Raw genomic sequence first — 22,486 nt, forward strand, 5'->3', positions numbered from 1 at the left:
TCACTTCATCGTCTCCCCAGCCACGAAGCGCCCCATTGCATCCAGACCCCATAGCACCACCGCGGATTGTCACTGGTGGTATTTCAAATCATCTCATCCTGCAATGAATCATCCCTCAACAAAAAGGGCAACGTGCATCATAGAGCTCAGCCCTGGACCTACTTCATCCCCCCAAAGGTCAAGTCTAGTCCCGTCCGTAGCTGAGACACCCTTCGCCTTCCCCATCCAGGCACCGCGCCCCACATGCGGCATGATCTCGAATTCCAGAGGAACCAAACCCCTCTCTTCCCCATACCAGACACCATGATCATAAATACCAACAGGTCCGTCGTCTCCTGCGCTGGGATGCTGCTCGCCGGGTGACTGGACTCTTGGACCAAAGTCCGCACATTTGGTACCTACTCAGTGAGTATATGCCTGTTACTTACATCCACACTGCCAGCAAAGCAAAGAAAGAGTGACCAATGCAAACGTCAGATCGCAATCGGTATCCCTCCTTCTCAGCTCCCGCTCAAAATGCGCCTCCTTCACCAAGCCCTAACGGTGTTCCTCGCCTCCCTCCTCCTCGACACCGCCGCCGCCGAGCCCTTCTGCTACGAAGGCTCCACCCGACCGGACCCCAACGAATGCGCCGTCTACCATATCTGCGACTTGGGGAAGTTTCAACGGACGCGCTGCCCCCCGGGTCAGGCGTACAGCGTGCTCACGGGGGACTGTGTGCCCGAGTGGCGGTCGCCGGGATGTCGTGCGGGTCATAGGGTGTATCAGGAGGGGGATCTCCCGGACAACATCAACTGGCCGTGACTGGGTTTTCTCTCCTTGGGGATCTCTCGATGTATGAGTGGGGTTTGACAGCGTTCAGATCGTGATTGTCGCGTACATTCTTGTTTTAAACTCTACTGTGTGTCACATGTGCGCCCTCCTCAATGAAACCAATCTACAGCAATCGCGGCGAGCTCCATCCAACCCAAGAAGAATCAATTGGTATCATAACCTCTCTATACTACTGCTTAAATGAATCTATATCCTCCCCCACCAGCAAAATCTACAAATGGTACTGAGACGGGGCGCTCTCCTGGAACCCCAGGCGATTCCACCACCGGTCCACCCCCATATCTTCCTTCGAGCTGCGCACAGTGTTAGCTAGGCCCTGATGCACACACAGAAATCAACTTACTCCCAGGACTCTTTGATCTCGGGCTCCGTCTTGCCCTCCGCGAGATTTGGGTTACGGAACACGATGTTATATTTCTGACACCCTTCGTATTAGCATCTCCATTTCCAGAAAGAAGGAACCAATAAACTCACCAAGCCAAGCGTGATGTGGATCGCCATCGGGAACGGCGGGTACACCTCCTCGGGCTTCTTCCCCTCGATCATCGCCTGGATGTTGTGCGCCACCGCGGCAGCCTGGGGGCCGCCGGGGCGGGCGGCCTTGCGCAGCCCCGTGTCGGCGATGTCGCCCACCGCGAACAGGTTGGGGTATTGCGGGTCCTGGAACTGCAGGGTCGGGCGGATGCGGATGAAGCCGTTGGCCGGGTTGATGAGGGAGTCTGGCGACGAGGCGGGGAGGGAGCGGATCAGGTCGTTGTTGGGCTTCTGGCCGGTGGCCAGGATGACGAAGTCGGTGGTGAGTTCGGTGCCGTTGTTGAGTTGGACGGTGAAGGGGGTGCCGTTGTTCGGGAAGCCTGATTCGGGGACCACGATGCGGGCGCCAGTGATGGTTCTGCAGACAGGTCAGAGACGACAGGTGGAAGATTTGACAGGTGTCACGTCACATACTTAATATCCAGCTCGTCGAATCGCTTCTTGACGATCTCGTGGAGCCCCCGGTGGAACTGGGGCATGAGTTGGTCGCGCGACTGCACCACCGTGATCTCCTTTTCCGGATACAGCTCCTTCATGTCGGTCGCCATCTGCACACCCACGGCGCCACCGCCGACAATGACCACGGATTTCGCTTGCTTCACGTCCGCTTGGTGCTTCTGCAGGTACTGTACGGAGGAGACTTTGTCTTCGTCACGCATCGCGGCGGGTTCGGCGAGACGCGTGCCCGTCGCGACGACGAGATACTCGTAGGGGATCTGGCTCTGGCCCTGCCAGGCGCGGTCGAGATGGACATGTGTGGGTTGAACGGAGAGGACACGAGCCTGCACGACAGCGTGTTGGGTCGAGTTGGGGGAGGAGGCGAAGAGGCGGGTGTAGGGAATGAATGCTTTGTGTTCGTGGCCCGGGACGACGGCGAATCGGGGCTGCGGCGGATTAGTCTGGTGGGTGGATGGTGCGTGTCAATCTCTCAATACTTACGAAGGCGAAGAGATGGTGGAAGTGGCTGTGAGGTTCGATCAACAACACCTGTAGCTGGATTAGTAAATCGACAAAACGCCGCGGTGCGACCTGGGCTTACTCGGTGCGTGCTGGGTACTACCCGCGCCAACTCCTCTGCAGCGCCCTATTACAGTCAGCTTTCAGTTCGTCTGGTGTTGAGAAGCCATTGACGAGGAATACCCTTCCAACGTAGGATCCGCCAACCACGATAACATTCTTTAGTGTCGAGGCGGCCATGGTATCCTGTTGTGTGTTCCAGGTGTTGGAGATTTTGAGGACCAGAGACGACAGAATCAGTGATATGGTCAGAGTTGAGAGTAGCGTCGCGATCCAAGAGTTTCTTGAGTTTTCAAGCAGGAAGAACATGAGCAAAAAGCAAGTGCGCCGTACGCAGGCGCCAAATATATAGGCGGGAGAAGACTGAGCCGGGCTGGGGCACGCGGAGAGCTTCTCCTTATCTGATCGTCCGGGCTCGGTCTATTGGTCGCCTGCCTATCCTGGCCATCTCCGAGACTGATCGGACCTCTGACGGACTGAGGCCCGCCATCGGCTCACATCCGCTGCCGGTGGCGTCATCTGCCTGGTTGGCGCCGAGGCTCGGGGTTAGGATATAGTGAGTACCTCGGACTCTGAGGGCATGTCCAGAAGAGCGACGGGCTTGGAAGCAGGGTGTAAGCCATGCATTAGTTCTTAGTTCAGTCACTTGCGGTTTGCGCTCATGGGAAGGAAGAGAGCTGTCTAGGTGGTCTGCATGCGAAGCCTTGGGGCCTGAGGCAGAAAGCAGCAAGCCAAGCCAAGGACGGCAGTTGGTCTCGGCTTTAGCCTTCGGATTTTCGGCTTTACGGCTCGGAGTGGGGGAAGCGAGAGGCAAATGCTTCGCCTCCCCATTGAAGCATTTTGTTTGAGTCCGAGATCCTCATAATCGGGGGCTCGATCACCATTAGTGCCATGAGTAGGTCTTTCCACCACGAGGACAGCTCGTTAGTACGAGTACAAGTGACTATTGTGGAGAAGCGGATGGCAGCAATTATGATCAGATGCACCGGATGGATAAATATGTCTCGGATTTACTCCACTTGTTGCCGACATCCTGTAATTAAATCAGAGGGTCCGTCCTCGGGAATGTGGGGGACGAATATTTCGAGTACCTTGTGAGCATTTACTCCGCACAATGGGCCTTGATGCGATGCTGCACTTTGAATGTTCGAGAGTAGTGTACTCCATAGGTGTCCCACATCCGTACCACATCGCATGCGTCCATGACTTCCCCGGAAAGGCCTCGGTGTTGAATTAGGGTTCCCGAGCGAGCCTGGTGTGAGACAACGTTCGTGGTCTGCTACACGTTTAGCCAGGATCTTCCATTTGAACCTACCTCGATCCGTGGGTCTGGTGAGAGACTGGCCCGAACGCCCTTTCTTTGCTGTTTCCCTCGGAGTCAAGATTGTCCGCTCGAGCTAAAGGTGAAGAGGGTACACCAGCTACGAGCGAGATTACGTGCGATTTGCTCGCAGTTTCCTTGCCATACATCATCGAGTCCCTACTTGGTCACAGAGTCCTAAGTCCGCGAAAAGGTCCGCGAAAAGCCAGCCACAGCCACATTCAAAGCAGGAAAAAGAGACCGGCATGCATCCTGGGTTGTCGAAAAGGGTTAAAGGACACCGCGATCATGGATGTCACGGTGGCACCCTGGAAGCAGGAAGCTGCACGAAGATAACAAATGAGCAAGAATGCAGGTGCCGGGCCCCAAAGCAAACGTGATTGGGAAGGCTCGATGCAGGCAGAGTTCAAGCAAGAAGCACCTATAAGACGAGCATGTTGTCATCCCTGAATGGCTCCGTGCAATCACTGCTGGGTCCTGAGGGGTTGCCCATACTCAAAATGCCTATCGTGGGCCACCTGCTCTACCTGATAGCCCTTTGGTGGGCTGTCACCCCCCTCACAGAGGCTATCAGCTTGCCCCGCGGGTACAACAAGCCGCTGGCGCCAAATAGCGATCCATTCTATACTCCTGACGCTGGCAGCTGGCGATCGCAACCTCCGGGTTCCATCCTCAAATCCCGCCAAGTGACGATCGGCTCGGCTCTTTTGATCCCCAAAGGCCTTGCCGCGGGATATCAGCTGCTTTACCGGACCACCAATGCGCGCGGCCTGCCCAACTATGCAGTGACGACGATTCTGATCCCGTTCGGGGCCAAATTGGATCGTTTCATCTCCTTCCAGACCGGATACGACTCAGCCAACAATGATTGCGGGCCATCCTACGGGCTGCAATTCGGCGCTTCCACAAACGCGAGCGAAGCCATCATCGAGTTGACGGTCGGGATGCTTCCATACCTGGAGAAGGGGATTCCGCTGGTCGTTCCCGACTATTTGCAAGTGGACGCTGCGTTCGCCTCTGGCCCCACGACAGCATATGGAGTGCTAGACTCCATGCGCGCCGTGCTCCGCTCGACACACATAACCGGCCTGTCGGCGAATGCAACGATCACAATGCAGGGATACTCACAAGGGGCCTTGGCTGCGGAATGGGCAGGCGAATATCGCAGCACCTATGCGCCGGAAGTCCACATCGCCGGGGCCGCGATCGGCGGTATGCCGGTCAACATCTCCGAGGTCTTCATCGCCGTGGAAAAGACCCTAAGCTCGGGATTAGCTGCCGGGACTCTGGTCGGAATTGGCAATGCCTACCCCGAGTTTAGAGCGTACGTGGACGAGCACCTCGTCCCCAAGTATCGACCGTTTCTCGAACTTGCACGAAAAGAATGCGTGGCCGACTTCTATAAGATCGTCTATGGTTACACTGCCCAGCTTGCATTCAGGAATATCTCGGACTGGTTTGACAACGGACGAGGCTATATTAGTGACAACCTGGACTTGTTCAACGAGATCGGGGTGCTCGGACGGCACGGGATGCCAGACTTTCCATTGTTTGTCTGGAAGGGGACGGACGATGAGGTCGCGGTGGGTATTGAGGAGCACGATGCCCTGGTGCAGACGTGGTGTGATGCGGGGATTCCAGTTCAATACCTGCGGGTGCACAAGACTCTTCATACGCCTACCATTCCGCCGGGTCTCCCGGGGGCGCGGGCTTTCATGATGGATATCTTTGAGGACAATCCTCCGACTGAATGCACGACAGAGGACAAGTTTGGAACCGGAGATGAGTAAATGAACTGTCATTAGGGATGAAAAAACCTCGTCAACTATTTGTAGTGGAGTCTGGGTCCGATAGACCTGGGTGCAGGGGATTACAAACCCTTTTGAAGATATCGATATCATGAGGCCATGGTGCACAGGGTCCGTAGCCGACAACCCTACAACGGCAACAGCCACCAAGGCATGGTATTGTTAGCAGTCATGTTAGCAAACTGAATATAATCCATTTGTTCTGGACCTTCCTTGTTTCCTTTCAACCGGCTGGCTCTGTTGAGCAAGGCTGTAGAGAGGCTGCCTGGAGATTGCGATGTTGGACGAACAGGCAGGTGACAACATGGCTTCACGTCGTACGTACCACGCTGCCAGACCCAATCTGGAAGTGTGTCCATCTTCGGTAGTATCACAGCTCAAGAGACCCACTAAAATGAAGGTTAGAGTGTCACTGCACGCTTCAGCACTAGCCACTCGCCCCAAGACATTGATGTTCCGGCCACGGATCTTGAGGTCGGACTAATGGGGATTGCTCCTAATCTCAAAGCGGAAACAGTTTGTTGCCGATCAGCTTGCATCAGCTCCTAGCGTGGAGCCAATAGATTTAATTTTAAGGTCACACCTGGAGATGAGTCCTTGGGCGGAGTCTTCCAAATCAAGCGGCGGCGCAAGAGAAATCATGGCAGGCCACAGCATCCGCGCAAGAACCACGCTGCAGTACCACTCACGACGCCCGCAGCAGAAGAGCCCGCCTTCTCTTCTTGCTCAATGCCATACCCAGTCACGGGGAAACTACCTTATGTATATGAGAATCCGGTTGCAATGTGGCACCCAATGGGGGTATGGGGGTCCCCGCGCTCCTCACGCAGTCCGCACTGGTCCAAATCTCGATCGCTATAATCAGAGCCTCCTTCTCCAAGTCTCCCCCCATCCCACTCAAAGAGACCAACCCCACTAGCATCTATACACCATGACTTCAACCGCCGCGCCAAAATCAATCGTCCACGGACCATCCCATCCCCCTCTGAAGCTCTTGACAATCGGCCAGCTTCTGAGCGAACAGGCCGACCGAGTCAGCTTTCGCGAAGCGGTTGTTGCATTCCAGTCTGGTGTACGATTAACCTACCACGATCTCGAGATCGGGACAAAGCAGATAGCGCGTGCCCTTATAGCCAATGGGGTTCAACGCGGCGATCGAGTTGCCGTCTTCCTCGGAAACTGCGAAGTCTACGTGGAGATCTTCTTTGCTGTTGCCAGGATCGGGGCAGTAGCAGTCTTGCTTCACGGGACATATAGCCCGAATGAAGCGCGGAATGTGTTGCGGACCACCGGTGCGTAATGGCAGATGTCGTGTCCGGGGCGGTACTAACGGCCTGTCGCAGAATGCTCTACCCTGTTCATCTCAAGTAGTCTGGGAAATAGAGGTTCTCGTGCCTTTCTGGACTACCTCGAAGAGTCCAACCAGCCACTGGCTATCGATGTGCCATCAGTGAAGCGCATTGTGTTGGTTCATGACGATCGTCCAGACGGCAGCTACTTGACTTCGTGGCGATCATTTCTCGCCTGTGGAGACGCAGTGAGCCCGTCGCGGCTCGGTCAGCTTGAGGATGAGGTTGGTGGTGACACAGTATGCAGCTTTCTCTTGACGAGCGGCACCACCGGCGTACCCAAGGTGGCTATGTTGACACACGCGTGAGTAAGACCACTGTTCCTAGACCCCGAATTGAGGTTTGATGCTCTTTTTCGAGCATATTTGTAAATGACTTGAATAGGAACATCATCAACAATGCCTTCCTGGCAGGGAATCACATGACCCTGGCCGAGGAAAGTATTATCTGCAACCCACTGCCACTGTTTCATTCCGGGGGACTGATACTAGGACTCATGATATGTGTCGTCTATGGTGCCTGCATAGTACTCCCAGCGCCAAGCTATAGTGCTTCTCACACCCATGATTGCCTCTCAGCAGAAAAGTGCACTGGAATGCACGGCGTTCCGACCATGTTCGCTGCGGTCCTTCGCCACAGGCACCTGCAGCCCATGAAATGTCCAATCCGGCTCCGGACTGGTCTCATAGGAGGTAGCGCTCCTTCAGAGGCACTGTGGCTTCAGATCAAGAGCGAATTTGGTCTCGAGGGTTTTACACTCGGATACGGTATGTTCCCGTCCTATGACGATGTCATAAATTGCTCATTCATGATTCATGTAGGAATGACCGAGACATCGGGTGGTGTCTTCGTGTCCAAGCCAGAGATCGCAGATGCGACCCGAATGCCACGCTCCCTGGTGATTTTGCCCCACACGAGCGCAAAGGTGGTTGACAGCCGGGGCGATATCGTGACGGTCGGACAACGCGGCGAGCTCTGTGTTTCGGGTTATCTTGTACAGAAGGGATATTTCAAGAACGAAGAGAAGACGCGTGCGGCCATGGCTCATGACGAGAACGGTACACTGTGGATGCGGACGGGCGATGAAACATTTTTCGACTGCGAGGGAAACTGCTGTGTCACCGGTCGCATCAAAGACATTATCATCCGAGGTAGAGGTCCCATCACTGGATTGGGTGTCCGGTAATGCTAACCGGGCAACAGGAGGAGAGAACCTATACCCAACTGAAATTGAGGATCGGTTGAGCGAGCACCCCTCCGTGCAAGGGGCTTGTGTGGTTGGGCTGCCGGACGACTACCTGGGCCAGGTGGTTGCGGCTTTCATGCAGCAGGAACCAGGAACAGAACGACCATCTGATGAGGAGCTGGCTGTCTGGGTCCGCAGCACTCTGAGTTACCATAAGGCTCCGACTCGGGTCTTCTGGCTTGGAGATGATGATCTACCCCAGGATTTCCCGCTGTTGGGAAGTGGCAAGATTCGCAAGAACGTGCTCGAGCAGTTTGGATGTCAGAAACTGCGTGTAGAAACTGCGTGCAAGGAATGCATTGGATGCTCCGATGCTTAGTGGTGTAGTCTTGTGGACGAAGAGGACGAAGAGGACGAAGAGGACGAAGGGGCCCTGGGGTAGGTAAGCAGCAGGGAGCATATCTTTGGGTCGTTTTGGAGTAGTTCTCAATACCCCTCTCTGAGGAACGAAAGTGCTGTGTCCACAAGTGTGGAGTAGATCAAGCGCGAAAGGCCGTAAGCACTAGATTAAATTTACTTCCCCTTACGACAACTGCAGCTGAAGGATGCCTACTTAGCCCTAGTTAGTAATTTCACTTATGCAGCATCTGCGCTAAGAAGGCTAGGCTCCGCCTCATCTTGACACACCCCTCCATGCCTCAAATTCCTGTTCTCCCTCGCAGGCCTAGGCTGCCACCATCCATTATTCGTGTTCCTATTTCCGCTGCCTAGTCGACTCTGTTTCATATGAGTGAGAGTAGCGATACCTCCGGCCCTGGCCAATCCACTCTCGTGCCACGACGAAGAGCTGGAGGTAAGAGATCAGTCACAGGCTGTCGCACTTGTCGGTGAGTCTGCATCATACATTCCCCCCCACACGCAGTATTCATCGACCCGACTTCTCATATACCACCAATAGAGCCCGTCACAAGAAATGCGACGAAGCCCCCGGGGCGTGTAACAACTGCACATCCACCGGTAGGCGTTGCGATGGGTATGACCAGCATCGTTTACCCCGTGCAAGCAAGACCAATACGCCACTTCAAACCCAATTCAAGATCATGCCAGGCCTAGCCGGGGGAGTGCACTGGATGATGAACCGAGAGGAACAACGGTGTTTCTCGTTCTTCCACCTTCGCACCATGCCCGCGATGGTGGGCTTCTTCGACTCCGCCCTGTGGCAGCAATTGATCCTTCAGATGGGTCACGAGGAACCCGCGGTCTATCACGCCATCGTTGCTCTAAGTGCGCTCCATCAAAATTCTGAGAGTCAAGGGATGCCGTTGTCCAAGGAAGACCTGGGAAATTCCTGGCATCGGTTCGCATTGGAGCAGTCCATGCGCTCGTTCTCGCTTCTCCATACCCGCCGAGCATCCCACGACCCTCGGCTGCGGGATGTCACCTTGCTATGCTGCTTGGTCTTTGTGCTCTTGGAATGGCTGCGGGGTCAGTATGACAAGGCTTTCGGGCATCTTCGTAATGGGATCCAAATCCTTAATGAGCTTGGCGTGATGGTGACAGATGAGTCGGGTGCGCGTGCGCCACCGGTAGAGCGGGACCTAGTCATTGCTTTCGCTCACTTGGACATTCAGTCTGCCCAGTTTGGCGAGACAAGTTCACTTATGGAAGGCAATGCTGGGCAGGCTGTCGCGACGTCGCAAATAGATGGCACACGCACATTTCGGAACGTCTCTGGTGCGCGCGAAGCACTCAACCACATTCTCGAACCGGTTTTCAAGTTTACAAACTCCGCACAGGCCCTGTCGCATGAACAGGTCGCGATGCAGTACGAGTCTCTCTACCAAGAGCAGATCAGACGCTGCGCAGAAGTGAACGAGTTTGCTCAAACCTTCAACCACTTCCGTGCCACACGATATTACGAGCTGAGCGCGAAAGAGCAACGCGGTGCAGATGTCATTCACCTCCATCAGACAACAACATCGTTGAATCTCGAGACCTGTCTACTGGACAGCAATGACCCCCTGCTGGACACTTATACTTCTAGATTCGAGCATCTCCTGGCTTGTGTTGAGGAAGTGACCGACAAGTTTCCTGACCGACCTAGTGTTTGCATGGACATGGGCGTCATTCCGCCGCTCTTCTTCATAGCCACCGGATGTCGGAGTTATCGAGTTCGCGAACAGGCGATTGAAGCTCTACAATCCTGGCCGCATCGTGAAGGACCATGGGACTCGAATCTAGCTGCTCGTATCGCTACCGAGATCATGAAAGTGGAGTCTATGACTGGTTCGATGCCGCCGAGTGGGGATACAGAGGAACTTGCAAGCAAACCTGCAAATAATACTGCGGGGCCGCGTGGGGTATCTGTGACTATTACTGAGGATCAAGATCATGCGCGGTTGTCATATTATGTGGGCAATGAGCGGAATGAACGGTGGTTTAAGCTTGACAGAGCGTGAGATGATGTACCGTATGTGCGGATAGATAGGAAAAGAAGCCGAAGCAGTGGGTGATCGGCATCTCACCGCTCAGCTGGCAAGGCTTTCTGCCTGATCAGCCAGGCGGTGGCAGAATACGCGATAAGACCTCCACTGATAAGCTATCGGCCCTCCGGATCAATAGATGTTCCGCCGCTCACATGGAATTTTTTGGAAATCCTCCCGGCGATGCGCAGGGCAACACCCCAGAGCTTCATGAGTCGCGACCCTTCTCTCAACCATCCGCTGTCCTCTAATTCCCTCCAAGGCCCTCGTCTTCCCCAGAAAGCACAGCTCAACACCCACAATGGGCAAATCTGCCAAAGATGCCTCACCAGAGGCGGAGGCGACCCCGGTCGCCGACACCGAACTCGAGTCAACCACGAAGCTTGCAGAAACATTCCAGGAGTTGGGAGTCATCGACTCCCTGTGTGAGGCCTGCGACTCGTTAGGCTTCAAGAAGCCCACTCCCATTCAGGCCCGTTGTATCCCCATCGCTTTAGAAGGACGTGATCTGATCGGTCTCGCTGAGACGGGAAGTGGTAAAACGGCCGCATTTGTGCTCCCGATCCTGCAAGCACTGATGGACAAACCTCAAACACTGCACTCCCTTATCGTCGCACCCACTCGAGAACTGGCGCAGCAGATCGCCCAAACCGTGGAAGCCCTGGGGTCGCTGATCTCCGTGCGATGTACACTTCTGATCGGTGGTATGGACATGGTGTCGCAAGCGATGGCGCTGGGCAAGAAACCGCATGTCATCGTGGCGACGCCGGGACGTCTGTTGGATCACTTGGAAAACACGAAGGGCTTCTCGCTGAAGAATCTGAAATACTTGGTGCTGGATGAGGCCGATCGACTTCTCGACCTAGACTTCGGTCCTATCCTCGACAAGCTTCTCCGCCTCTTGCCCCGCAGAAAGACCTACCTGTTCTCTGCGACCATGTCCAACAAGGTCGAATCCCTCCAAAGGGCGTCGCTGTCCGATCCCGTTCGCGTTTCCGTATCCGCCAAGAACCAGACCGCCACGAATCTCTCCCAGTCCTACATGTTCATCCCACACAAATTCAAAGACGTCTACCTGGTCCACCTGCTGAACGAGCGCGCGGGGCAACTCGGCATTATCTTCACACGCACTGTGCACGAAACCCAGCGCCTGGCCTTCCTGCTGCGCAACCTCGGCTTTGGCGCCATCCCTATCCACGGCCAACTTTCGCAGAGCGCTCGTTTGGCGTCATTGAGCAAGTTCCGCGCCCGGTCGCGCAATCTCCTGCTGGCCACGGACGTTGCGGCGCGTGGTTTGGATATTCCCGCCGTTGACTTCGTTCTCAACTACGATCTGCCCCAGGACAGCAAGACCTACATCCACCGTGTGGGTCGAACGGCTCGTGCCGGCAAGAGCGGTATTGCCATTTCCTTTGTCACTCAGTATGAAGTCGAGGTATGGCTGCGGATCGAGGGCGTCTTGAACAAGAAGCTGGACGAGTACAAGCCGGAGAAGGACGAGGTCATGGTGTTCAGCGACCGAGTGAACGAGGCACAGCGACAAGCGGCCATGGCTATGCGGGACTTGCAGGATAAGGACACGAAGGGTCGGGGCGGACGGGGGAAGAAGAGGAACAGAGATGATATGGACCGTGAGGAGGCTTAGGGGGGATAATCTCGTCCGGGCGGACTGGTGAGAATTTGTGCATAATGAAAAAGGTGTATTGTCTGCAGCTTAACCTAGAGCGAAAAAGTTTCCATAATTCGAGATGAACTATACGACCCACATCGTGCCGACCGTCCCCGCAGTAGTATATTCAGCATCATCACCACCACCATCAGCTTCTGTGGTGCGATAGTCTTGCTGGAGGTTTCTGTTATTGCCTGCTTGTTCCTAAGGCGCTTCCATCAGAAAAGATTTCGATGATGCATTTTTAAATCGCTCGTCTTTACAGCTTGATCGTCATTGGAATAACGATACGGTCTCAAATCATCAGTTTATATATTCATTATCGTTACGTCTATCATTATCTAGTGGCTTCAAACCATCCTAGCCTTCAATCTTCTTTCTCCCCCCAATCAATGCTGGAAGATCTTCCACCTTAGCAGTGCCCTCGAGGATATCTGTGACAGGTCAGCACTAACCACCCCGCACAAGCGCCTGGGTAGGAAACATACCATGGACTGCGACGAACAAGGGGAATTCCTTGAGCTTGCCCTGCTTCTCGAGGAACTCATAGATATCGTACGCGGTGGACGTGCCCTGCAGCTTCTGTCCGTTGAGCTCCTTCTCCTCGATCTCCTTGACACTGACCCCCTGCTCCACTGCGTGGCAGGCCGACCGGTAATTCCGACCGGCATTGCAGGAGGAGACCAGATCGGCCATTCCGGCGCTCTCCTCGGTGAACGTCCGCTCCTCGACGGACTTGGGGAACCAGGTGCGGCCGAACTTGACCATCTCGAGGACGCCGACACGCATAATGGCGGCCTTGGCATTCTCCCCCCAGCCCTTGCCGGCGACAAAGCCCGACGCGAGGGCGATGATGTTCTTCAGCGCGCCGCCGAGCGCCACGCCGGCGACATCGCGCACGTGGTGCACGTGGAAATAGGGCCGCGCGAACAGCGTCTCGAGCAGCTCGGCGCCGACGTGCGGCAGCTCCGGCGGCACGGGGGTGAGCTTGACGTGCGTGGGTTTCGTCTTGCACTGCCGTTGCTCGTCGATCTTGATCAGATTGGCATCCTCCGAGTCATCCTGCTGCTTCAAATCCATCGGCGGCACATCGTAGCCGATGGTCGTCTCGCAGAACTTCTCCGCGGCGACCTCGGGCGCGATGTTGGCCCCCGACAGCGCCCCGCAGTAGATCCCTAGCCGTTCCATGATCAGCTCGGAGTGCAGCGTGACCGTCCCATCGGAGACGTCGACCCCCTTGATGCAGGAGACGGCGCGCGCGTAGGGCAGGATGTTGCCCGCGATCCCGTCGAGCGTCTTGCCGATGAACTGGTGCGGCAGGTTGAAGACGAGCAGCGTGGCATCCTTGACGGTGGACTTGAGGTCCGGGTCCGCCACCACGTTCTCCGGCAGGGCGATGTCCGGCAGGTACTTCACATTCTCGTGGACCTGGTTGATCACCTCGGTGAGTTTGCGCTTCTGGCTGCCCAGTTTGCTGTGGTGTTTGGAGGACTCAGGGATTTCGATGTCTTCGTCAAAGACCCACATGCGCACCTCCTTTTCGAAGAGGTCGGGGTGTTCTTGAGTGTTTTCGGCGATGATCTTGGCGATGGTCGAGCCCCTGGTTGAGGAAGTGTGTGTCAGTGATGTCAGGAGGATGGGGAGGGGTTGTTCGTACCAGTTTCCTGAGCCGACCACGGCGACCTTGTGCTTTCTAGTGTGACCTGTCATGTTGCTTGAGCTCGTAGAGAATGTCGACAATATAGATGCTGAACCGAAGAGTTCAGTGAAGAGTTCAGAAGAAGAGAATCCATGGCCGAATGGTTTATAGATCTGGCTGGGAGCGAAGGCCGCGGCAGATTCCAGGGCGGTGACGTTGATGGTTGCTGGGAGAAGGAGGACGTCATCGTGACTTTCTCTCTTTTCCCCCACTCCTTCTTTTCCTCAACCTGTTCGACAGCCTTGATCCTTGATTTCCTTGACTGGCACCTGTCACCTCTCACCTCTCACTTCTCACTTCAAACCAACAGTCTTGTTTGTCAGGGTCACGGTTACTGTCGGAAGCTTCCAAGTTCTCTGTACAGCAACCTCGATCTAGCCGGAGACATTGTCGATCGCTCCGGTGGTCGTCCACGGATGCGACTCTAGAAGAAGTGGCTCACGCTTGGCCACCGCCACCACCACCACCGGCCGCTTTATCCCTGCTCCTGCTGCAATGGTGCGTTCCCTGTATGACCTTTCCGGAATGATCTTCACAATGACTGACCAGGATTCAAAGAAAACATGACAGTGACAATGATTTGCCTTCTCGCTCGAGAAAATGCCCGGTATCTAATCTAAACCCGTGGGGATTGAGCAAGACGACCACCGGCAGTCCCAGACTCCCAGACTCCCAAGCCTCAAGCAACAAACCGTGCCAGAATCGACCCACTCCAAACGAGCTTTTCCCGCGCAAGCTTCAGATAAGAAAAAATCACTGGTCAGTCGGCCACGTGAGCCGCCGAAGATCCGCCGCGTGTGCCCTTCGGTGTAAACTCCACCACGCCGCAATTAGTCAATTCCCCCGAGAAAAAATGAAGCCAGAGTCAAACCAAACACCAGAGCAGAAACCGATCCAGCCAGACTCTTTCTTCTGGCTCAGGCACGGTCCGTTGACTAAGTTTAATCTCGCTCGGCGAATCAGCGCCCTTACAGCGTCGAAGCTAAGAATGATTCGGCGGATCGCGAATAAGATTCCACAGATAACGCCATCTTTCATCCACCAGTCTGGCCCTGTGCCAAAGCCCTTGCATCCACCTAACCTTACCATGCATCCAGTCGCATCCCGTGGCTTCGGATTTCGCCCGAACAGCATGCATGTTTGTGACCGTTTCTGGCATTAGGCCTGTCGTGTCGGCGAGCACGCCATTTTGCCCAGAAACTAATGACAAACTGCCTATTCTCCTCTATAAGGCCGCGCGCGCTCACCAGGATGCCGCGATGTTTCTCCTTGCTGTAGCAAAGAATTCCACCCTTCTGGGTTCGACAGTGCAAGATGGGTCTGCCCACCATCTTTCGTCGGAAACACGACTCTGTTGGGTCGGAGGACGCTGCCTCAGGAGCCAGGTCCACCGGCTACAGCGAGAACCCGACACTCACACCCACATCCGAGACGCCTTCGATCACCAATGTCCCAGTGGACAATCTGAAGCGGGATCCGGAGCGCGACCCGAAATCCGGAGAGCCGACCGTGGCCGAGGCGGAGGTCGAGGACGATCCTGAGATCACCGCTCTGCCGCTGGAGGTCCGCCAACTAGTCAGTCTCACCGACGATCCGACGCTGCCCACGATTACCTTCCGCTACTTTGTGCTATGTATTATCTTTGTTTGCCCCGGAGCTTTCCTGTCGATGATGAGTCACTTCCGTACTCGGGAGGCCCCGTATTCCGTCTTCTTCGTCCAGATTGCGTGTCACTACGCCGGTCACTTCTTGGCTCGAGTGCTTCCAGCCTGGGAGGTTCGGTTGCCTTTTACCCGCTGGTCGTTCAACCTCAACCCCGCGCCATGGAGCATCAAGGAGCACGTGCTCGTCACCTTGACTGCCGCCTCCGGAGCGACCTACAATTTGGGCTACACCCCCATTGCCATGGCCGAGCTATTCTATGGTGAGCGGGTCAATGCCGGGGTTGCTATTTTCTTCATGTTTGCGATTGTGTGGATTGGCTACGCGTTTGCCGCCCTCGTGCGTCAGGTCTTGCTGTACGACCCTATGTTTATCTGGCCCCAGGCACTCATGCAGACGACCCTTTTCGAGAGTTTCCGCAAACAGGACCGATCGTCGCCCCTGGCGCGCCGACAAATGAAGATCTTCTTCTTCTCGCTGCTGGGTATGACGCTTTGGCAATTCCTGCCGGAGTATGTCTTCCCCTTCACCTCGTCGCTGGCCTTTCTGTGCTGGGTTGCCCCCCGCAACCCGGTGGCCAACTTCATCGGCTCTGGAATCGGAGGAATGGGCTTCCTGAACCTGTCGCTCGATTGGTCCAACATCAACTGGAACGGGTCGTCGATCCTGTTGACTCCCTGGTGGACCCAGGTGGTCTTGTTCGCCGCGTTTGTGTTCAACTGTTGGGTGCTCTTACCCGCGGCTAAATGGGGTAATCTGGGTTCGTTCAAATACGGACTGATGTCGAATTCGCTGATGATGGCGAACGGCACCACCTATCCCACCTTGAAGGTGGTGACATCTGACTATAACCTGAATGAGACCGCCTACGAGCAATATGGACCGATGTACATGGGTCTTCAGAATGCCTGGGCGACATTCTTTGACTACGCCAAAATCACGGCTGCCGTCACCTGGATCTTGACTTTTGGGTGGACACAGGTCTACACTAATGTGAAAAAGTTTATTGCTTCCCGCAAGAAGGTTTCGGAGACTCCCAATCAAGGCCTCAACTGGCAGTATCACGACCGGCTGAATGTGCTGCAACGGGCGTACAAAGAAGTACCTCTGTGGTGGTACGTGGCTCTCTTCATGGCTGGATTCGTGGCTCTGATTGTCATCCTGGCTTGTGGTTACCTCTGGATTCCCATCTGGACGCTCTTTGTCGGGCTGTCGACCGCAGGCGTGCTGGTGTTGCCGTTTGGTTTCTTGTACGCCATTTCGAACTACCAGATCGCTGCTGGCTCATTCAACGAACTGGTTTATGGTTACATGGTGGAGACCAAAGCGGGCGCCGGACACCGTCACCCCTGCGGACCCTCGGTGTATGGCTCTATTGCCGGTGATGCATGGTACCGGGCGCAGTACATGCTTCAGGACCAGAAGATTGGACACTACATGCATATTCCTCCCAAAACTGTCTTCTTCTCACAGGTTTTCGGCACGATCCTGGGCATTCCGATCAATTACGCGGTGATCCGATGGGTGCTTGACACCAAGGGTGACTATTTGTCCGGTGAGAAGACCGATCCGCTTGGGCAGTGGTCTGGACAGTCCCTGAAGTCCTCCAACACTCTTGGTGTCCAGTACGCCGTGCTTGGTCCCAGCCGTCTATTCAAGGAAGCTGAGATGAGGCCCCTGCCGTGGGCGTTCCTGGTGGGAGCGGTCCTGCCGCCCATTCTCTACATCGCGCATCGCCTGCTGCCCAAGTCGCTGCGGATCGACCTGTGGAACGTCAGCATCTTCTTCTCGGGGATGGCGGTCTTCTACGGTAATCTGAGCACGGGATACACGTCGGCCTTTATCGGTGGCTACGTGGTGATGTACTGGGCCTACCGCCACCGCTTTGAGGTGTGGAAGCGGTACAGCTATATGATCGCGGCGGCGTTCGACGCAGGCTTCAACTTGAACATGCTGCTGATCTTCTTGTTCTTTGGCTCCGGCAAGCGGGTGTCGATGCCCAACTGGTGGGGAAACAATGCTGATTCCGTGGAAAGATGCTTTGCATTAGATTCGTGATGATGGGGAGGACGGAGTCGAAAAGTCTGAGCGGTTATGAATTGTGTGTATATATATAATGACGTGCTCGTATGGATGAGATGTATAGATGAGACGACTAGATTAGCTTAGTATATAATGATGAGTGATACGAGTTAAGTTATAAGTTCGAAGATGATGACATCCGATGCGAAGTCGAGCTCAGATTTAACTTAAATGATCGGTAGGATCTTGGGTGGAGGGAGGGCAGTGCACCGCCGCCGGATGCCATTTGCCGGATCTGCAAGTGGCCCGAGTCGATGATGCGTTCATCCATCCAACCTTATTTCTCCAGTATAAAATCCCACCCCGCCGCCCCATTTCCCCCATTGCGAAGGTAAAAAAGTGTCAAATATTCTCCCGGTGGAGCAATCATGCCCCCGTTCCCTGTATTCAACTCCTCTACGGCACCTCATCATGGAGGCAGCCAGCGCAGCAACTGCAGCGAGTAACGCCACCGGCAGCCCCGGCCACGGCTGGCTGCGGACGACGAATCTGGCGTTGGCGACGGTGGGGATCGCCGTGTGCACCCCGTTGCTGGTGATGCGGGTCTACACGAAGATTCGGATCATGAAGAAATTCTGGTGGGATGACGGTGAGTACGCTCTCAAGCTTGGCTGGGACACGGCTGACTGTCGTTGTCGCAGTGTGTTTAATATGCGCATGGGTATGTCGCTGTTTTTTTTTTTTTTTTTGAGCTATGCAAACAGAGGGTGCTCACACGCGACAGGTCATTTCCATGGCGACGCAGGGGACTATCATCTGTAGGTCGCATCCCATCATTTGTTTGAGGGAAATGCGCACTAACTGAAGCAGACGGATTCGAGCACGCGCACATCGGCGTGCATATCTGGTTTCTGACGCCGGACCAGATCAACACCTACCTCAAGGTGCGCGCAGCCTCCCCACATCCCTTTTTAACCATTCCAGTGCATGCACTAACCATGGAGAGGGCAAAGGTCGTCGTCTCCGCCGCAACAATCTACATCTCCAGCCTGGCGCTGGCCAAGATCGCCCTCCTGATGCTCTACCACCGCCTGCTCAGCATGATCCGCTTCTGGAAGTACGTGATCAACGGCGTGGCGATTTTCATCATCGCGTACAGCATCGCGCTCACGCTGGCGCTCATCTTCGCGTGCCATCCCGTCGGCCGGAACTGGGACGTCACCGACACGACGGGCGGGTGCATCAGTCGGCCCGGGATCTACATGGCGACCGCGGTGACGAACACGCTGAGCGACGTGGTGTTGATCCTGATTCCGGTGCCCATTGTGATGAAGTTGACATTGCCGACGGTGCAGAAGGTCGGGATCTTTGGGATGTTTTTGGTGGGGTGTTTGTACGTTTCCCTTCGGGTGTTGCGTGGCTGGATGGGTAAGAGGATAGGGTCGGCTAATGGTCTTGGGTGGTAGGACAATCGTCACGAGCATCGTGCGACTGGCGACGTTATGGCCGCTGGTGACCTCAGTGGATCCGACGTATAAGCTTGCGTTGGCGAGTGTGTTTATGTACGCCCAGCCCCGCCCATCCCCCTCTCGGTCTATTCGAGATGGAAGTGCTGACACCGCATCCAGCGTCATCGAAGCCAACTTCATCATCATCTGCGGCTGCTTGCCGTACTTCCGGCAGTTCCTGCGCTTCCACTGCCCCTGGCTCATCGGCATCCACAGTTCCACCGCCGAGAGCCACAGCCGGGGCTCGTCGACGGGCGAGACGCCCCCGTGCAAAGCGCGGAAGCCCGGGTTGAGTCAGCTGCAGGATGATATTGGGATGGCGTTGACGGAACCTCCGATACCCATGGAAAATGGACGGGGGTATTTCTCGGCTGTTTGAGAGGGTGGTATTGCGGTGTGAGTCTTTTCTGGAGCCTCAGTTGTTGTTTGTTATTCCGTTTTTGTTGTCTCTTGGCTTGGTTTCGTTTTTTTTCCCTCTTGTTTCTTTCCTCTTTTCTCTTTTCCTTTCCTTCTTTGTGATTTCTTCTGTTATGTTTGGAGTGATACCCTGTCCTTAGATTGATACATAAGGTGTATAGTATACGGTTTGTGAAGTGTGGGAATACAGCGCAGTCTCATCTCTGTCCTCCTCCTCCGTGATAGCCGGTTCCCAACCGAGACAAGACTAAGAACAAACCGGCGAGGTAGTCGGCTTGACCACCGCATTGGTCGGGTTCGTCTGCGAGCACCCATCCACATATCCGAGCAGGAAGTCATCCTCGGCCGCCTCGTACGCCGCGCCGCAGTTGGGGTCACTATCCTGTCAGCCTCCACCCTGCACCTACTCCACCTTACCGTGGAAGAATTTGAGTCAAGAAGAACATACCTCGCACCCCCCGACGCATTGTTAAAGTAACTGCAGATGTCATGCGACCAGCAGTCCTGCGTGTAGACGTTGCCAATGGCCGTGCCGGTGCATCCGGCGCCGCAGCGGCCGTTGCACGAGTAGCTTCTCTGGTCAGGATGTGCGTAGTATAGGATTGATTCTGTGGGGGAAGACGTACTCTCCTCCCGCACTGTTCTCGCCGTAGTTACTGCCCACCACGCCGGTGTAGGTGCAGCTCTGACCGGCGCTGTTGGTCCATGATGCTGTCGCGGTGGCGCCGACTTTCAGGCAGGTGACGGAGCGTTTGTGGAGGGGGGAGGGGGAGGCGAGGGTGAGGGTGGTGGTTGCGAGGAGGGTGAGGAGGAGGGAGAACATTTTGATTCTGGGTTGGATGTAAATGGGAATGAGATGGAAGGTGCTCTCTACTGGGTTGGTTGTCTGGGAGGGTGGCTCTTATATAGAACTACTCTTGTGGTGCGGTACTACTGTGGTGATGGACGCTGAAGAACTTCAACGGCTGGACTACATTAAGGTTGACGGGTATGTACCCCGTGTCGGGGGGATGATATGCAGGAGCTCGGGGAATTTCTCGGACCTGCCAGAGAGTACAGTGGTGGCTGTCTGCCTTGCAGATTGCATCAGAGGTCCTAAAATGGCGAGCGGAGGGGATGCCGAGGTGATATAGTGGTGGGTAGTAGGTGGGTGCCTGGTTGGGGTTAGCTGGGCCGATGCCTAGTGCAATTGACGGGTCATTGAGGTGTATAAGTCCGCAGACTATAGTTTTGTCTTCTGTCTAGTCTATGAGCTTGTCCTCTCTCGAAACTGAATGATCTGTGCAGTCGTGTATACCTTGCCTGTTGCCGAGGTATAAACCGCAGCTAGGGTTATGTATACTCCCGCCGCGCGGTTTGTGTCGGTATGCTTAGCAGAAGCCAGGTTGGCACTGAGAATATATCCGGACGGTAAGATCCCCGAGAAAGATCCACAACAACTACTACAGCCTATAATCTATCTTCATGGACATGTATCTTCTGCCAGGCAGTGAACATAAACCATATGGTATTGAGTATTCTTATCGATATCGACTTATCGGCTTATCAGCTTATCGCAGCGATGGCATGCACGTGACTTGCTGACTGATGCACCCCTCCATCTACCCCGCTCACGCGACCCTTCCAGTGTCGCATCGCAACCACTCTCTGTTTACCTCCTCTCTGCTCAACACAACTCAACGCAACTCTCTCTCTCATAACAGACCATATACCGGGAGTCTTATCACCAATCCACAGTCCACAACCCACAGCCGACAAACTAACACCCAACGCCGAAGACCAAACCTCAACCCTGCTCCCCACCTTACCACTCACCACCCCGCAAAATGTCACCTCCACCCCAGCCCTCCATCCTAATAATCGGCTCCCTCAACACCGACTTCGTGACCTACACGCCACGCTGCCCGCTCGCCGGCGAGACCCTCACAGCGACCAGTCTCACCATCTCCGCCGGCGGCAAAGGCGCCAACCAAGCCGTCGCATGCGGCCGCGCCGCCCACACCACACCCACCACGCACTCCGCCAACGTCTACATGGTCGGCGCCGTGGGGGCCAACGACCCGTACTACTCCGCCTTAATGCGGCCGCTCCTCGAAGGCTCCGGTGTCAGCGTGGCGGGCGTGACCGAGCGGGCAGACGCGAGCACGGGGTCGGCGACGATCATCGTCGAGGAGGACAGCGGCGAGAACCGGATTGCGGTGGTGCCTGGGGCGAATCACGTGGGGATGAGTTCCGTGGAAGAGGTGGTGCAGGGGGTGGAGGGGTTGGTTTCTAATACCGGGGAGAAAGTGGAGGGCAAGGTGGTGGTGCTGCAGGGGGAGATTCCCCGGTCTACGGTCTTGGGGTTGCTGGAGCATTATAACCAGCAGGATGCAAATGCACATGTCGTGTTTAATCCGGCGCCGGTGTTTCCGGAGGGGATTCCGCTGGATGCGCTGAGGGGGACGAGTGTGCTGGTGATGAATGAGACGGAGGCGGTGTTGATGGCGAAAGCGCTGGGGCTGGAGCAGGGGGCGGCCACCGAAGAGGACCCCGAGACGCTGGCCGGCGTGCTGGCGCCGCGCTTCCATCAGGCGGCTGACGTCGGGATCGTGCTCATCACGCTCGGCGCCAAGGGGGCCTTCTTCTCAACCCGCTGCGGGACGAGCGGGTGCGTGGCCGCGGAGAAGGTGGCTAAGGTCGTCGATACCACCGCCGCCGGGGATACGTTTGTTGGGTACTTCACGGCGGCGTTTGCGCGGTTCGTGGCGCAGGGGAGACGGTTGGAGGAGTTTGATGAGCTGGTGGAGGGCGCCGTGAGGCTGGCGAATCGCGCGGCGGCCGGGTGTGTGCAGCGCAAGGGGGCGATGCAGAGCATTCCCTTTGCCTATGAGGTTGATTCCGATGCTTAGGGGGGGTGGGGGTGTAGGAATAGTACGATGTATATTACAGCATTGTTGACTGGGATGTGGTTATAGACGTGTAGAGATTAGATTAA

General features: G+C 55.6%; 11 protein-coding genes across 11 annotated transcripts; 8 read left to right on the top strand and 3 right to left on the bottom strand.

The window, feature by feature from the left end:
* Positions 1 to 413: 413 nt before the first annotated feature.
* BO86DRAFT_410153 (chitin binding peritrophin-A domain-containing protein) lies at positions 414 to 941 on the top strand (the record flags this gene model as incomplete). Its single annotated transcript, XM_025674478.1, has 2 exons — positions 414 to 419; positions 478 to 941. 2 exons carry the CDS (start codon positions 414 to 416, stop codon positions 802 to 804), a joined length of 333 nt encoding a protein of 110 aa, XP_025527201.1. The 3' UTR covers positions 805 to 941.
* Positions 942 to 1,045: 104 nt separating this feature from the next.
* BO86DRAFT_339571 (amid-like NADH oxidoreductase) lies at positions 1,046 to 2,670 on the bottom strand (the record flags this gene model as incomplete). The annotated part of the gene is made up of 7 exons (XM_025669026.1): positions 2,509 to 2,670; positions 2,408 to 2,452; positions 2,308 to 2,355; positions 1,783 to 2,252; positions 1,309 to 1,726; positions 1,178 to 1,251; positions 1,046 to 1,127 (listed from the first exon to the last, which is right to left on the bottom strand). Exons 1-7 carry the CDS (start codon positions 2,563 to 2,565, stop codon positions 1,046 to 1,048), a joined length of 1,194 nt encoding a protein of 397 aa, XP_025527202.1. The 5' UTR covers positions 2,566 to 2,670.
* A 1,536-nt stretch (positions 2,671 to 4,206) lies between these two features.
* On the top strand, positions 4,207 to 5,502 carry BO86DRAFT_431076 (putative lipase 8 precursor; the record flags this gene model as incomplete). Its single annotated transcript, XM_025675751.1, has 1 exon — positions 4,207 to 5,502. The coding sequence occupies one exon, from the start codon at positions 4,207 to 4,209 to the stop codon at positions 5,494 to 5,496; it is 1,290 nt and encodes a 429-aa protein (XP_025527203.1). The 3' UTR covers positions 5,497 to 5,502.
* A 943-nt stretch (positions 5,503 to 6,445) lies between these two features.
* On the top strand, positions 6,446 to 8,428 carry BO86DRAFT_379653 (putative long-chain-fatty-acid-CoA ligase; the record flags this gene model as incomplete). Its single annotated transcript, XM_025670687.1, has 6 exons — positions 6,446 to 6,806; positions 6,858 to 7,167; positions 7,248 to 7,303; positions 7,553 to 7,630; positions 7,685 to 8,014; positions 8,067 to 8,428. The coding sequence occupies 6 exons, from the start codon at positions 6,446 to 6,448 to the stop codon at positions 8,426 to 8,428; spliced, it is 1,497 nt and encodes a 498-aa protein (XP_025527204.1).
* A 407-nt stretch (positions 8,429 to 8,835) lies between these two features.
* Positions 8,836 to 10,508, top strand: BO86DRAFT_314015 (Zn(II)2Cys6 transcription factor; the record flags this gene model as incomplete). Its single annotated transcript, XM_025668028.1, has 2 exons — positions 8,836 to 8,936; positions 9,008 to 10,508. The coding sequence occupies 2 exons, from the start codon at positions 8,836 to 8,838 to the stop codon at positions 10,506 to 10,508; spliced, it is 1,602 nt and encodes a 533-aa protein (XP_025527205.1).
* Positions 10,509 to 10,730: 222 nt separating this feature from the next.
* On the top strand, positions 10,731 to 12,280 carry rrp3 (RNA-dependent ATPase RRP3). Its single transcript, XM_025672158.1, has one exon. The coding sequence runs from the start codon at positions 10,834 to 10,836 to the stop codon at positions 12,175 to 12,177; it is 1,344 nt and encodes a 447-aa protein (XP_025527206.1). The 5' UTR covers positions 10,731 to 10,833; the 3' UTR covers positions 12,178 to 12,280.
* A 281-nt stretch (positions 12,281 to 12,561) lies between these two features.
* BO86DRAFT_314068 (glycerol-3-phosphate dehydrogenase family protein) lies at positions 12,562 to 13,911 on the bottom strand (the record flags this gene model as incomplete). The annotated part of the gene is made up of 3 exons (XM_025668030.1): positions 12,562 to 12,635; positions 12,690 to 13,801; positions 13,859 to 13,911. The coding sequence occupies 3 exons, from the start codon at positions 13,909 to 13,911 to the stop codon at positions 12,562 to 12,564; spliced, it is 1,239 nt and encodes a 412-aa protein (XP_025527207.1).
* A 1,213-nt stretch (positions 13,912 to 15,124) lies between these two features.
* BO86DRAFT_100071 (OPT family oligopeptide transporter) lies at positions 15,125 to 17,792 on the top strand. Its single transcript, XM_025665837.1, has one exon. The coding sequence runs from the start codon at positions 15,215 to 15,217 to the stop codon at positions 17,618 to 17,620; it is 2,406 nt and encodes an 801-aa protein (XP_025527208.1). The 5' UTR covers positions 15,125 to 15,214; the 3' UTR covers positions 17,621 to 17,792.
* Positions 17,793 to 17,979: 187 nt separating this feature from the next.
* BO86DRAFT_389552 (uncharacterized protein) lies at positions 17,980 to 19,715 on the top strand. Its single transcript, XM_025672159.1, has 7 exons — positions 17,980 to 18,233; positions 18,286 to 18,305; positions 18,369 to 18,402; positions 18,455 to 18,528; positions 18,598 to 18,977; positions 19,051 to 19,146; positions 19,213 to 19,715. The coding sequence occupies exons 1-7, from the start codon at positions 18,056 to 18,058 to the stop codon at positions 19,469 to 19,471; spliced, it is 1,041 nt and encodes a 346-aa protein (XP_025527209.1). The 5' UTR covers positions 17,980 to 18,055; the 3' UTR covers positions 19,472 to 19,715.
* A 41-nt stretch (positions 19,716 to 19,756) lies between these two features.
* Positions 19,757 to 20,332, bottom strand: BO86DRAFT_400012 (uncharacterized protein; the record flags this gene model as incomplete). Its single annotated transcript, XM_025673678.1, has 3 exons — positions 19,757 to 19,886; positions 19,958 to 20,080; positions 20,136 to 20,332. The coding sequence occupies 3 exons, from the start codon at positions 20,330 to 20,332 to the stop codon at positions 19,757 to 19,759; spliced, it is 450 nt and encodes a 149-aa protein (XP_025527210.1).
* Positions 20,333 to 21,156: 824 nt separating this feature from the next.
* Positions 21,157 to 22,471, top strand: BO86DRAFT_389553 (ribokinase). The gene has a single exon (XM_025672160.1). It carries the CDS (start codon positions 21,336 to 21,338, stop codon positions 22,398 to 22,400), a length of 1,065 nt encoding a protein of 354 aa, XP_025527211.1. The 5' UTR covers positions 21,157 to 21,335; the 3' UTR covers positions 22,401 to 22,471.
* The last annotated feature ends 15 nt before the right edge of the window (positions 22,472 to 22,486 follow it).

The sequence above is a fragment of the Aspergillus japonicus genome, assembly GCF_003184785.1.
Source record: "Aspergillus japonicus CBS 114.51 unplaced genomic scaffold BO86scaffold_27, whole genome shotgun sequence".
In the NCBI taxonomy this organism is placed as follows: Eukaryota; Fungi; Ascomycota; class Eurotiomycetes; order Eurotiales; family Aspergillaceae; genus Aspergillus; species Aspergillus japonicus.